This window comes from Falco punctatus, assembly GCF_963210335.1.
Source record: "Falco punctatus genome assembly, chromosome: 1".
In the NCBI taxonomy this organism is placed as follows: Eukaryota; Metazoa; Chordata; class Aves; order Falconiformes; family Falconidae; genus Falco; species Falco punctatus.
In genome coordinates, this window is record NC_137580.1 from 11,919,861 (window position 1) to 11,935,383 (window position 15,523).

General features: G+C 43.1%; 1 protein-coding gene across 7 annotated transcripts in view; it reads right to left on the minus strand.

The window, feature by feature from the left end:
- Nucleotides 1-15,523, minus strand: part of MAML3 (mastermind like transcriptional coactivator 3) — a 326,795-nt gene that overhangs the window by 81,252 nt on the left and 230,020 nt on the right. For all 7 annotated transcript variants that reach the window (XM_080402717.1, XM_080402718.1, XM_080402719.1 and 4 more), the window contains one exon: nucleotides 12,817-14,307. In XM_080402717.1, coding sequence (XP_080258843.1) covers nucleotides 12,817-14,112 — 1,296 coding nt within the window. In that variant the 5' untranslated portion in view covers nucleotides 14,113-14,307. The remainder of the gene's footprint in view (nucleotides 1-12,816; nucleotides 14,308-15,523) is intronic.

The window sequence follows — 15,523 nt, forward strand, 5'->3', positions numbered from 1 at the left end:
CTGCTTTCTCCTGCAGGGCTGCCCCAGGACCCTTGGTTTTACCCCACCCTGACCCCAGTCATCACCACCACTGCATTGTGACTAACTGGAGCCTTTTCCACCGCTTCATTAGCTTTAAAATCATACGCTGGCAGAGCACCTGGCGTGCTGGCCATCCCTAGCCAGCACAGCCTGCCTCAAGCTGCGAGTGTGTCTGCAGGTGACACCTGTGTCCCTTTCAGCAGGGCCCTTGGAAAACAGCCCACCCTTTATGTAACCGGAGTCAAGGATTATTTTTGTTGGTAGCGGTTTTCGCTCTTCTCTGCGGCCTGGGAAGGACTGAGGATGTAATCCCCGTGCTGTCTGCAAACCAGGTGCAGGAACCGGGCAAGCGCAAACAGAAACTCTTGCAGCAGTGCAGCCGGTGACTCTTTTTGTGTCATGGTATGAAATCTCCGACATCAACTGAAACTCAAAGCTTCATCTGCTTCAGGCATACCAGTTTTTTGGTACTGTCCCATACATTTTCCCCACCTTGCTCTCTTTTACAGCATAAAGTGAGATTGGTGGGCATGGGCAAGCGCTTTGTAAAGCCACTGGTACCTCCCAGAAACACAGAGATGTTTCTTCTTGATCCTGGACTAGCAACCCCCATGTGGTAAAATGAATGAGGTAAATACTGCCTCGCTGCCTCAGAGTGACCACATACACTAAATTTTACTACGTCTGTGTGCATTGTTCAGTTCGTGACGTACATAGTCAGCTATTCCAGAAATGTCTTAAAAGGCTCTAAATATTTTTGTTCTATGCATCTCTCTGTGGGAACAGAGAAGCTGTCTTCAAATGATGAGACCAGTTACACACAACATGAAGGGCAACAGAAGGTATCGTTCATATAGCTTAAAAGTCACCCCAAAAAATCACTGAAAATTGCTTTTCCACCTGTAAGAATGCAAGGGCTTTAAGACTAATCTACTGCATTCTACTGCCAGAGACAAATCCTCAAGGTGTGGGAAACTACATGTCACTGGCAATTCAACAACAGAAAACTCCTACTTTTTTAGTTTTGTTTTAGCCACAAACAATCTTGATCCAGTGAAGCTGCTCCATAGTTCAGAACATTAAAGTCCTGGCTGAGATGGATTAGTGGGCAGACCAAATGTATCACATGGATGGTGCCACCACATTAGTGAGATTATAGCCAAGATCCCCCAGTCCCTCATCTATCCCATGACCGGTTAAAAAAACATTTGATATGACAACAAATATTTCATACTATTTCCATCTGCTGGAGGTATACAGACCACGGAAAGCTGTGGTGTCTACAGTGATTTCTTGCACACTGTGACAATACTAAAACACAATGCTATTAAATGGGTAAGAAGGGGAGGCAGAGAAATAAAAGCTGGATGAGGGGAAACAGAGGGTAAACTTGAGCAGGGAGCTTGGAGGGAGAGAAAGAAAAATGGCTCATGGAGTAGCAGGGGAGAGAAAAGGAATGGCCAAATTATATAGGACAGATTTTTTTTTTAAAAAAAGCTAACCTGCTGGTCTCTGAGGGAAAGAAGTACATGCTGGAAAAATAATTCCCTGGGAAGCGCATGTTGGGCAATCTCATCAGGAATTTTGCTTTCTCTAGGCAATACTATACTAAAAAAAAATTAAAATGCAGATTCTTTTGAGGATGTTAACTCTCAAGACTACAAGGAATATCACGTCATAAAAGAAGGAGTCATCTTCTCAGGGCAGACCTTAAACTCTTTCTAGGCTGACCCTTTCAAACTATTTTTCTTTCTGTTTTGTTAAAAAACATTGTTTTTTCCCCTCAGTTTCTCCAAACAGCGTAAGGAAACAAAAGACAGCTTACAGGTATACCTCTGTTTTTCAAAAAAATGAGATTCTAGCTAGCAGCAAGGAACCTGGCAGAACAGATTTTACAGAAGGATGCTAGCAAGAGCAGCTAAAGACAGAGCTTCTGGAGTGAGGAATAGACTTTAATATTGCACAAGCGTGAAACAGAAGTTAAAAGGAGACAGAAAAAACATTAAAACATGATTTTGTGACAGTGCTGCTGGACTTAGTTTTGCTTTTTTATGAGATACCCAACTGTCTCCAGGCAGCTCCCACCCCTACTGCAGAGTGAGAACTGCTCGCAAGCTCACACCGGGCGTAAATGAGGAAGGCACCTCTTTGGAAGATACGCTAACACAGAATGGGGTTAGATGCGTAAGACACACTTGCAGGCTAATCTCACATACAGGAAAAGGGGCTAAATAAGGGCAGGAGGACTCAAAAATACATGTACACAGGCACTACATGAGAATGAAGAATGTAGGGACCAACAGACTGGTTTTTCTCCTTAGCAACAAAGTTGGCTGTCTCAGACTTAATACTAAGCTGGTGAACAATAACATAAAAAGGGAAAGTTTCCCACTGCCCATGAGGAATGAAATCTTTGCTGAGAGAGCAGAAGCCACATTCTTTAGCAAATTAGATGCATCAGCTGGGATTTGGCAGAACCTCCTGAATGCAGGACTCCAAATCTGCACTTAACCACTTACTGGGACAGTCTTTCAAGAGGTATTAAGTGTTCCTACTATGGACACATACACATTGCAGACATCAGGAAATCTTTCTGGAGGGAACACACGTGCCAATAGCATGGTAGCATTAGGCTTGAATATCCAGAAATGCTGTGGAAAGCACGAGAATAAGGATCCACATAGATAAAATAAAAGACAAAACAGTAATTCAGAAGTACAAGGTACACCTCACTGTCGAGCTGGAACATCATAGCCAGCTGGGTAGCGTAGACTGCTCATCAAAGAGCGCTCCTTCACACAGACACACAGAGAGCAGAAGTTGAGCTCAAGGCTTTGAACCCATGCTGACACCGGTCCTGGCACCGCAGTGCTGCTCCAGGGTCGGGTGGGCAGGCCCCCCACCGATGGCTCAGAAGCAGGCTGTAAGTCACACTGCTTTAGAGAAAGGACAGAAAAGCTCCTGGTAATGTATGTCCACAAAAGCATGTTAGTCACAAAGGAGTATGCGTATGCAAATTTAAAAAGACCTGGTGGGCTCCACATGTAACTCCACAAAACACAGTGACGTTTGTCTGCTCACAAGTTCAGTACACTCCTGAGCTACAAGCCCTGAGTGAAAATGAGCCAATGAAGGTGGGACTATTACTTTTCCTCTGAAAATACGAGTCTTACTTGGTCCTAAGTTCCTGGCTGGAACATTAATCGGTACTTACTGATGTTCTCCTCGAGCAAAAGAGCTGAGCTGTATTCATGCTCTTGGGATAAACAAGCAGCCTCTTTCAGTGTCACTGGGATGCTGCTCTAGTGGGGGAAGACATTTAAGGAACACGGGGATTGCAACAGAGCAGGGGATTTTCTCCTTCTGGCAGTGCTCAGCCTCCCCTAAGATATTTCTATGCTCTAGCTTCTTTCCCTGTGTCCCTCTTCCTCTTCTGCCATTTCTTGCACCTTGCTGAGTAGCAAAGACAGCCGTGGACAACTTCAATTGTGGCATTTCTGATTTTTTGAGCTCTTCACAGTTCTACCCAAAATGAAGCTGTCCTATGTGTAATCTTTAATTAGCTGCAAGATCTTGGAGGTGGGCACTACTTCTTCTGACATGTGGCTCCCACACCTCGCACAAAGGCCCAAGCTGAGCACCACCACAGCAGAAATACAAAGATTTTCTTCCCTCGCAACATATTTTTTTTTGTCAGCTTGATCGGACAGACATGACTACCTTCAGGAGCAGCTGGAAAGGCACTCATCAAGGAGCCCATTTCCCCATTACACTGGTAACTCTGGTGATGGATATGGTGGGAGGGGAACCCAGTGGTCTGCCTCGCTCCCCAGGCTGGCTCTCTACACGCACCAAAGCCCTGCCTTGGAAACAGGGCAGCCCTTCTTGTCTGCCCCCCCTGCCCCCCAAAGCCACTGCCTTTGCCAGTGAGCCTGCAAACAGGAAAGAGGAGCTGGCGCAGGAGACGGCAAAGGAGGATGCATACAGCATCGGGTGCTGCCCACACTCCTGCCCCCCAGCAAAATGCCCTACGGCGGGCAAGGCAGACCCCATGCTGACTTCCCTTAATTTACACCCCCCACACACACCCCCACCCCCACCCCGATGGCGTCTCTTCTTCTGTTCACCTGAGTGTAGAGCTATGGACAGGGAAGGAGTCACCTACATGTCACAGGGCAGGGAAAAAAATAAGATTGGGGGAAAAATAAAAAGAACAGGACAGAGTTTGCTTTTAAAATAACCACAACCTATTAACAGTTCAACATAGGCTTTTTAATTACAGGATACCCTATAACCTTTACCCTTATTGACTGATTATTTGATAAGCAGTTTTGCTTTCTGCAAGCTCCTTAACAGACAGAAATCTGAGCAGAGGGAGGATGCAGGGAAAGGAAAGGAGGTCCTTGACATAGCAGGCTGGGTCATCAGCGTAGAACAGAAACTGCATGAAACGTACTTAACCCAGTTAAGCAGCAGAGTCATTCCAGCCCTCCCGCAGTAAAGGGAGCACAGGGGGAGGGTACTGCTTATTCAATAATAATTCTTGTTGCAAAAGTATTTCTATATGTAAAATGAATCTTTTCTTCAAATACTAATAAAAAATGTACAAGTTTGCTTGGAATTAAAACTCAGTTTGTATAAGCCCCTGCTATAGGAGGGAGATGGAAAAAGAGATGGAAAGAGTGTTAATTTTTATTCCAGTCTTTAGTTTTCTTTACAAAGGTTGGAAAAGACAATGAGACTACACTTAAACTGAAGAATAAACTCCCAGACTCTACCTGGAAGTGGTTTTCCCAGCCGGGGATTTGCTAACAGTTTGCTCCCTGCAGAACAGAAGAGTCAAAAGGCAATTTTAGATCTAACACTGGCAGAGATACACAAAATGACACTCAGGCTTGGAAGCGCTGCTAGGGGTGGAAATGCAGCCTGAAAGGAAGCAGTCCAGCTCATCTCATACAATCAGCAGAGCAAGCAGTAAGGGTCCAGCTCTCATTAATCTAAGCGGACTGTTACATGCCTGATGAAGACTAATCATTTCTTTACTTGGAAATAGATCTTTTAAAATGATATGGGGAAAAGATACACTTTAAACTGTTCTTCTGTGGAAACATGGTTAGGTCTGAGTTATCTTCAGATACAACACACAACAGTGAGTGTTAGCAGAAGGCCACTGTTAAATGCCCCTCTGCTTGCTCACAGCAGAGGTATGCAGCATACAACACGTCTGCTGTTTCTTATGGTTGGCTGACTTGGAAAGTGTCCCCTGCAGAACTGCCTGCAGCGTGGAAAACGGGTAGACAGCTGCAAAGCCTTCCTTGGCCTTCCCAGCAAAGCCTCTTCTCTTCCAAAATTAGCTGCAAGGCTTGCTTGACTCCCTTTACTGGCAAGAGAAAGCTGACCACCGACCTCGGTGTGGGTTAGCGTAAGACCTGGAAGGTTGGGCTGAGAAGGAAGACGAGATATTCCTTGTGCCTCTGAAACAATGATGAAATAAAGGCCCCCGTAGCTCTGAATCTGTACTGTTATATCTGGTCAGGAGCTGCTGCTGCTTTTATTACCGCTGTTAGCTGCAAGGTCTAGTAAATCCACTCCACGCAGAAAAGGCAGGCACAGCCTCCTTGTCGGTGGCAAATGAAGCAATGTCAGTACACGCTGAGCAATTACTTCAGCCATGTCCTCACTACAGAGAGTAACTTGGAAACAATGCCATTTGTTTTTGTGAGGGGTCTTTTCTAAAAAGACTACGTGACACATTAGAAATACAAACACAACCAAAGAGCCGCTTCCGAGAAAGAAGTCTGGAGTTGCACCATAACCTTAATCGTCCAGTTGGGTAGTACAAGGACAGGTAACACTGAAATGGAGGTAAGGAAAATCCCCAGTATTACATTATCTTGCAACACTATCGTAAGATTAATAATTTGATGTGTTCTCCTTTCATATTTTAGAGTCAAAAAGGTAAAGCAGAATCAAGAGTAAACTTCTGTCCCAGATGGCTAAAGGAGAGCTGGAAAACAAGAATCCTAGCAGTTCAGAAAACAGGAGAACAACTGCCACCCCCCACCCCCACCCCCAATATATGTGATTTTTACAAGCGCACGATTTCAAAGCAATTTTAGAATTTCTGAGTATTTATGACCTGCAGTGTGACAGGGCATGAGTTGACTTTTTTGAGACATTCAGGCTTACATACTCATGAATTTAAACATAGAAATATAGATTCCTTGAAAACGAAGGTCTAATTAATATTTCTGAGTTGTTGAGAAGCAAACTGGCAAAACTGAGAATTATGGAAGGAAAATGAAAAAAGCCTTCCCTCAAAATAAAAATGGAGAATATCAGAATCCAACTCATAAACTTGAACCCACTGTCAACATCAAAACACGACAGGTACCATCTCACAATAAACACTTTTCTGGATCCACAAAAACTAAAGGTATCAGTGGATGACTGGGTTTGCTCCTGTAGCTCTCCCGCAGCGAATATGCTGATTCTCAGAGGTGACCACCTGCATGGAAGAAGCAGGACAGGCTGGAGGGCTTTTGATTTTCCAGAGAACACTGGAACGCCGTTATATGAAGAAAAGGCTATGTGGATCTTTCAGTCACCATATAGCATTGAAAGCATCAGCTTTTTTGTGCTAAATTAGTTATGCTGATGCTCAGAGGCAGCAAACTAGCCTGCAGAAGAGCACAGTATGGGGAGAGCATAGCATGAACATCCCAGTACGGTTCAGCAGTGCTGGGTCACCAGCTAATGACAGATCCAACCATAAAAGCTCATGGAAAGAACACAGTTTTACACCATCTGTATACTAACATTAAGAGCATATACAATAAACAAGAAGAGTTAGAGAGGCTCATGAACAATGAGAAATGGATTATGGCTGGCATTGCTGAAAGCAGGTGGAATGGGCCATGAGAGAGGAAAACTAAAATTGATGATGATAACTTGCACTTTAAGGAGAAAAAGGCCAAAAAATGCATAGGAAAGGGTAGCACTTTACATAAAAATACGCTGCTACTGGCTACAGACATTTCAAAATCACAGTACCTCATGATTGCAGTCGTAACTAATAAAACTAAAGGAGAGTTGGTTGGCACATGTTTTATCATCAGACTAACAAGCCTCACTAAATAACAGGACAAACTGCTCTTTACACAGTAATCTAGATCACGCAGGAAGAAAAAGTATGCTGTCATGGTGACTTTAAAATGGGGGACATTTAATATACACTTCGTGCAGTCAGTAATACAAATTTTCTGCTTCTATAAGTAACGTAGACAATTTCTTTACAGATGACAGTAACTCACACAATCTTCAAGAAACTAGATGAGAAGCAAATTGTACAACAACGTACTTTCACAAGTCGTGGACAAGCAGAGAAGTTTCTAATAGCCAAAGATTAACCGCTACAACTGTGATATTTAAAAAGAGGAAAAGACTGGTTATTCTGACACGCTCTCTGGCAAAACAATGGAACAACTGGTTTCAGTTCTTTATCAGCAATGACTCAGAGAATAAGACAGGAATACTGGTCAGCATTGTTTCAGGAAAGCAGGTTTCTCCCAAGACATCTATGGTTTTCCTACGAGAAGATGATTGGTTCTGTTGGGGCATGGGAGCAGTGCTCTTATACTTTGATTTTGCAAGGCTTAGACTAGAGAAAGAACTCTGTATTCCAGAAAGACATTTACCATATGGAATGAACAAAGTATGTATTAGGTTAAAAAGTGCATGCCCGCGGGTCACAAAATGAGGAAATAGCAGCAAGCCCAAACTCAGGTTTTAGGATTATGCCATGGAGGCCTAATATTAGCCAAGTGCTGTCCAACACTCATTTCTAGTCATTTATGGCTAACATGGTGCCCTGCCCAATGCAACAGGCAGATGATTGCAGAAACAGTAAGGCAGCCAGGCTACTGTTTACAAATTGCCTGGTGAGATGGTCAGAACCCATCTGAGCACATTTCGCTTACCCGCCTGTTCTTAAGATCTATGGGAGACTGATTTCTGGGGAGCAAATTTCAGCGTTTGTAAAAGGCTGGTCCTGCACCTGAACTCAGGGGCAAACCTTTGGCGGAGACCGGTGGCTACGAGTCAAACACAGCACAGACAGGCATTCGCTACACCTCTACAGGCTGTTCAGCCAGTCATCCTCACAGTCTCAGACATTATTTCCATTCCAGCTTGTCTGCCCTAAAATCTGGTAAGACAGTTGCGTTTCTGTGACACTTTCATGCAATGAATACAAATCTGTAGACTTTCTTCTTTACTTTCAGGTAGGCTTTGAAAAAAGGCCAAATCCCAAAACATCAACAATCTCTTTTTCTCACTATCCCAAAGATAACCTTCAAAAAAGTACAAAATCTCTTTTACAATTCCGGTGAGAAACACACCTTTTCACTTAGAAAGGACAAAGACATTTTGGAAATGTTCTCTGGACACAGATCTCCCTCCCTTTATCCTTCACATGCAAAACCAGACTGAGCAGATGACACATCTTAAATTGATAAGATTAAAACAAAAGACAGAAAAGAGAATTTGAAGACATTCTTCCAGTATGGTGTCATTTCTCCTCTTCATTCACATCCCTCCAATTTCAAACAACATAACTAGTGGTTTCAATAGGAACTATAATTGCAGCATCCTCACAGTCCCATGCAGGCAAAGAGCTGCAGTCTAGGGTTTCTTTTTCTTACACCCACAGAAAATTCTGTTTTGTTTCGACCTCTCATTACTCTCCCTCCCTCACTTGGCTCAAAACGTCAAATCCTGTCTCAGCCATTCAACGTTTATTCCACTGGGCTGCTTTTTTCTCTTACCATTACGCATTCATATTGAACAGCTGGAACCAAGAAAAGGCACAATTAATGATTCTGATATTTTCCAAAGAAAATGTTTTCACTTTTCCCAATTTGAAATTACTTTCTGGTTTAAAGAAAATAAAAAAGAAAAAATGAAAAGAAAAAAGTGCCTCCCATAAAACCTTATGCACACCTCAAAACCTAAATGGAACATTTTAGGTTAAACAAAGTTTTGAGAGAGGAAGCTGGTTTAGGCTTGCTTGCTTTTATTTCTTATATCACATAAAAAGCTTAAACAAAGGCCCTGTTCCATCTTGGTATGAAATCAATTTCTTTTACTACCACATGGGAACCAGAATAGCAGAGGACCTCTACCCCCTCAAATACCTAACAAGTTACCAGCCCAAGCGAAAATCTGTACTTGCGGTTTTAGCCTATAGCCACAGATAAGTAAGAATGAAAGAACCATCCAGAAAAAGCAAGAAGCTAAAGGGCAATACCTGCCACATACTCACAAACTAACGACTGGTTTTAGGGCAGATCAGGGTCAGGGTACATGGGACAAGGCAAAGAGCAGGGATTTCAAAGTACAAGCCTGACCAAGTGGAGAACAGTCGGGCACAAGGGAACACTAGTAGCAGGATGGAGCCTCGCTGAAGGTAGATGGGTCAGGATCTGACCATGGTTTTTGCTGAATACAGATGGGTGAGGATTTGACCTTGGTTTTAACAGTCAATTCCATAAAAAACAGTCAGAATTACCTTCAGGTTCAAAAACCCAAACCAGTATCTGCTTTGGGAAAAACCAAGAAATACCCCATCCAGTGCTCCTTTGAAAAGAACAAGCTATAGTATAAAATAGAGGACACAGTGGTTCAGTGCATATGGGTTGTTCAGCAGTAGCGTGATGGGAGCCACAACCACAGTGCCAGTACCAGTCCTGGACCTGCACAGCAAAGCGACAGGAAAATTTTCAATACCAACAGTGTAGAAAAGACTTTAGAGAAACCCTGCCTTTGTCGGATACTAGTTTTGCTAGCTAAGCTGCTGATTTAGCACTCGGCTTGTCCTATTGCTCACATGGATATTGAACGGCACGGCTTTCTCTCTTGCTGTTCACCGCTGCTTACAAAAGTACGTAGTGATGCTCAGCAAGGCCAGGACACAAGCCCTGAGCACCAGCACTGACACGCCAATAAGACAGCGACAGGGAACTGACCTCCACAGAGCACTTGCAAGGTCCAAGCTGGACTGAAAAAATGGTGTGTCTCCCTACAGTATGCTCAATGACTGAGGCAATGAGTGCGTGTAAAAATTCTGCTTATTAGCAACAGAAGTACCTTAGGCCCAGAAGAACATGGGTTTAATTAGTGTACACGGTGCATGTGTGCACACATACACACAACCAGCCATACTTCAATTTTACAGCAGTACACTGAAAATAAGACAAGGCGTTTTTGTACATGTCTGATGTTCCCTAAATCATCTTTTGGTTCTCAAATATGCCCCTGTAACAGTCACCTGACAGAAATATATGGACAGTGCTAACCATAAGACGCAGTATCTAGAACTTTTTCCCCCTTAAATGCCATTTGTTAAACCCTCAAGATCATTTAACACATACACTTTTACAATTGTGTAGCAAAATCAAAACTACAATGAAAGTAGAAACTATAAACTGACAGAAAGATACATTCACTTCACATTCAGAAATATATTTCAAACTGAAGTGTGCAATCTCCTTATTTTCCATATATGTTCTGGCAAGTCTGACTGTCTGCATCCTGCAGTAAGTAGCAGGATCAGATAATCTGCATCAGTCTGGATTTAACTCAACAATATCAACATATTGTTTTTACCACCTTTGCAAAAACAATCTGTTTCCAGCAAGCACATCCCACAATAATAAGCTTTTCAATTTTCCACAGAAAAATGCTTTTCAGGGAAACAGGAAGGGAAGTAATTAAGAAATACATTACAGCTAGAAATCTATTATTTCAACTTTCCTCACCAAACAAAATCCCTTCAGCATAGGCAAGTGGGTTCCACAAGTAGTAAAGGGACCTTTCTTCATCTACACACAAGCAATAAGTCCCTAGTCCTGACTGGGTCAATAAATGTGAATTGCACATACTATAACAAGGTATGGCTTTGTCTTAAGTTTCTTCTTCATATGACATAGAAATTAATATCTGGACATGTTTTCGGAAGAAAACTTGTATCCAAATATCTAGTTTTTCCTACATAAAAAAAAAAAAAAAAAAGGAACTGAGTGAGATTAGATATATGAAACTTTGGTTTATTGTTCACACTGGAGAACTGCAGTGAGATATTAACATGAATTTCTCAACACAGGAAATGGAAGAGATGACATTAACTCCTTCACATAGGCAGTTTGTCCCCTCAAATGTTTGAAGGGTCTCCAAGTTCAACAGATTTCACAAAAACAAAGAAAAGAAACAATCAAGCATTAGACAGTGTGATCAAACACCCTCTGCCTCTCAGTTGCAACCTGACAAGTCTGTAGCTCAGATTACAGCCTGAGTTTTATGTCGTTACTGCAGTATTCCTCTACATAAGTCTTCCCAAAAGGAAGAGGCTTTAGACCAGTGATTTCTAATGCAACAGGCAAGCAGAATTAAAATAAAGGTACAAACCCTTGAGCTGTCACCATACACCCTGAACCAAAAACAGGAGGCAGATGAGTATTTCTTTTTGTTTTGCAACTGATTTTAAATAATACGTGATGGGCTTTGGCCTGGTAAAGCTCCTACTCCTCCTATTGGTGGATCCCCAAACTCCACAAGCTGAAGAAATGACAAATGTTGCTGTATTGCTACATGCATTACAGTGTGAGTCACAGTTAAACCAGGCTCAGAAGGAAGTACTCCTCGTAGGTGGTGTGGAAACGGCTAATTTGGTAAAAAGCTGTTACAGCAAAACTATCAACCAACAATACTATTAGTGAACTATTACATCAGAATTCCTGACACGTTTTTGGTGGCACGTAACTTCGGCGAAGGCATCACCTACTTTGTGAACAGATTATCAACTTTCATTCTTTTTAAAACCCTTAAAACAACATTCAGAACATTTGCTATCGAGCCTTTCCATGACAACAGTGCGCGGATGTTTACAGGGGCTGCACAAGTAAGAATACCCAGCTGGCTTAGGAGGCGACAGGGCATTACTATAACCATTATTCAAATCGGTCATCAATTCTTTCCAAAGCAATCCCCAAGCCTGGCAGCTGCTGCTCCAGTGGTTAGCATGGAATACATGTGAGACCGTTACGCCGAGTCACTCAGGCCAACATGGCTTTAGCCTCTTGTTGAAAGACATTATGGATTCATAACAATAAAATACTTGAGGCTGCTAAAGACTGCTACAAAGTCCCAGAATAAACCATTTCATTTCACACATGGTTCAAGCGCCACTAAAAACATTCGGCTATGCTTACTTCTTCCAGTGCAAACCAAAGGCACTCAGTACCCCAAACGTCCTTCCTTTGTTCCCTGAGCCAAAATGCCAAATGTGCTGTTCAAAGCCAGCTCGATCTCTGCCCCAAGAAGAAGGGGCCAACCACTCTGTCTTTTTGTTACAACGCTAGCTACACTGTAGAAGCCATGCAGTGGTTTAGGATTCAAACCCATGAAGTCTTACATCATAAAAAAAAGGAAACAAACCCTCCAAGGAGTGACTTCCAACACAAAACTTCCCTTAGTGGCCCTCAGCACTCATCAGTAGAAGCACAGGGAAAGACTGCTAGTTCAGAAAAACACTTAACAACATTTCTAAAGCATAAAGCAATTATCATTTCAGTCATTAAGAACATAATTTCTTAAAATAATCAAGACACCACGTCAAAAGTCCAAGAAGCGTCTGCAACAACATTCCATACTTTCCAGGAGAAAGAGGAGGAGGGAGGAGGAAATTGTACAAAGAGACACTAAGCCTTTGGTTGCCCATGATTGCGCGTTCAAGCTTACCTGACCAAGGGAAGGAAGTGTTGCATATGCCATGGGCTGGTTCATCATTCCTTTCTGCTTCATGATGAGCATGCGTTTCTGTTCCTCGCTCAGGTGCGTCATCTGAGCTTGCATCTGCGGCTGCTGGGATTGCGGCTGCTGGATGTACGGCATCATGGGGTTCTTGCTGGGATTTGCCATCGGTGGGGTCATCCTCTGACTCAGCTCAGCGCTGAAGTGGGTCAGAGGTTTGGTGTTGCCGTAAGAAAGCATGTTGGGCTGTTTGCTTAAGGAGTTTGTGCCCAGGTTATTTGGCTGCTGACTGATCATATTCATGTGATTTTGAGGGAGGTAGTTATTAATTGTGGTCTTCTGTGGATTGTTTGCCATAGGAGGCACTATTGGGTTTTGGTTGTTAAAGGCTTGGGGATACATCATTGGGCTATTTGGTTTGTCTGCACTGAAGGGTCCTCCATACGGACTAGATGGAGGGCCCACTGGTGACCAGCTTGAGGGCTGATTTGGATGCTGCTGCTGCTGCTTCTGCTGCATGAGCTTAGCTCTTTGCTGCTGCTGGGCTGCCATTTGCTTGAGCTGCTCTGCTGGAGACAAGTCAGCGCTCGGCATATTCACAGGCCCAGGCCCTGATCCCGCCACAGCTGCTGCTGCTGGATTCATAAGGTAGCCATTTCCAGAGCGCGCCTGCGTCTGGCCCGGCGTGTGGGCCTGGCTGGGGGTCTGAGGTGACTGAACAACACAGTTTGCTGGTGAGCCGGCAGGGAGGGGGGCTGGCGGGGCGCTGGACACAGAAGCTATGCTCGAGGCTGTGGAGACGTTTGAAAATGGAGGACCAGAAGAAGAAGGCCTCACCTGGGGAGATCCTAACGGGACATGAGCGAATGGAGAATGAGATGGATCGCTTTTCACGCTTGCGCTCTCCTGAGTCTCCGTGGCAGGCCTGGGGAATTCTGGCTCCTTCTTTTCCTCAAAGTCTTCGTTGAACAAATCTTGTATATCATCCTCTGGCACGGTGTTTGCTAGTTCATCTATTAGCTCCTGCCACTCCTGATCATTCAGGTTAATGTCCGAGAAGAGTTTGTTCTGATTTGAAAGAGATGTTTCAGAAGTGTCTATGCAGCTGGGGTCATCCAAAGGCTCTTGCTTTAGCTCCTTGTTCTGCAGGATGTTAAAACTATCGTCTAGCTCATTGCACCCATTAACGGGGAGCTTTATCTCAGAAAGCCCACCGTTTTTACCCAAGTCTTCTAGACCACTACCGTGAGTTCCACTGTTCTGCAGGGGCAGGGGAGCTTTCATGTCGAGCTGGTGAAGAGGAGAAACAGCAGCCAAAGGCAAATTATTGGGCAAGCTGTTGATTGCCTCGATGCCTGGAACATCCTTCCGTATCCGCTTGCTGGTCGGAGAGAAGCTCCCGTCACAAACTCCATTCTGCTGTTCTCCATTGAGAGGTGAACGTGCGCCTTCCAACTTCCTTTTGACCGTCTCTTGAAGCTTAAAGAAAAACAAGAGGGGGAAAAAAAATTAACCAGTTGCAGATACAAAAATGGTGCTGATAAGCTTTGTGACAGATACTCCTCATCGAGCCTACTAGTGACAAACTCTGATTGGGAAGTTTCTTTGATTTCATTCTTATGCCTTAATCAATTTGAGAAGACTGTCTAAAACCATGTGAAAAAAACACTCCAAAAAAAACCCCAAACCAAACCTGCTTCTGAATAGGACAGCAAAACTGTAAGATATGTCTGTGCTCTCCATGCTACCAGAATTTCATGGAGTAAGTTCACTAATTCAACTTTTTAGTGGCCAACACATTAATGAGACTTAAACAGTGCCTAACACAGCGAGGAGTCTTAAATTGGACCAAAAAAAAGGAATCACTAAAATTTACTATTTACTCTGAAAATCTTTTTGTTGGAACTTTCTAGAAGCTTCTTGAAAAATACCTGCAATCCAATTGATTTACTTCTTGCATTGAAACGCATTATTGACACTAAATTTTTTTGAGAGAATTCATTAACATAGTTTCATTTGATTAGTCCTATGTTCTTCACTACAAAACATATTGAGAATCAGTTTTAAGTGAGGAGAAAAATACATCCAACCCTAAAAAATAGAAGGTGCTTTGCATGATGTTAATTCAGACAAGTAACTAAAAAAAGGCAACAACCTGTGTGCTAGGAGCTAACGTAAAAGATAAATACCTAACAGAAATGATAGCAAGACAAGTCTCCGGGAAAGTAATTAAATTTGAATATAAGAAAGCTATAAAATAAAATGTATTTATGTAAGCTTTAACTCAGGTTAAAAGAAGCATATTAAAGCACTGTAACAACCTACAGTCTTCTCCTATCACACCAAACATGAAGTCCTTCGTTTATGTACCGGGCTAAAAAAAGCATCCCTCTTAGGTTAAGGCAAAAAACAATAGTGGGGAGGGGAGGAAGCAAAGAGGTCACAGCTCTAGCGAACGCCTTCAGGACACACTTGCATCCTTGATACTAGAACAATAGAAAATGAAATACTGAAAGATTTTATCAATTTTTAAAGTATTTTTACTGGTATGAAAGCCCCAGACACATAGCTCCCACCCCTTCCCTAACCTAGAGGTCTTCAACCTTCTTTCTTCCCACAATCCAGATCCCATTTATTTCTCCCATCCCAGAGGGCTGGTTCCCCTTTCATGCCGTGCGTAAGACAGGCAAGCAAA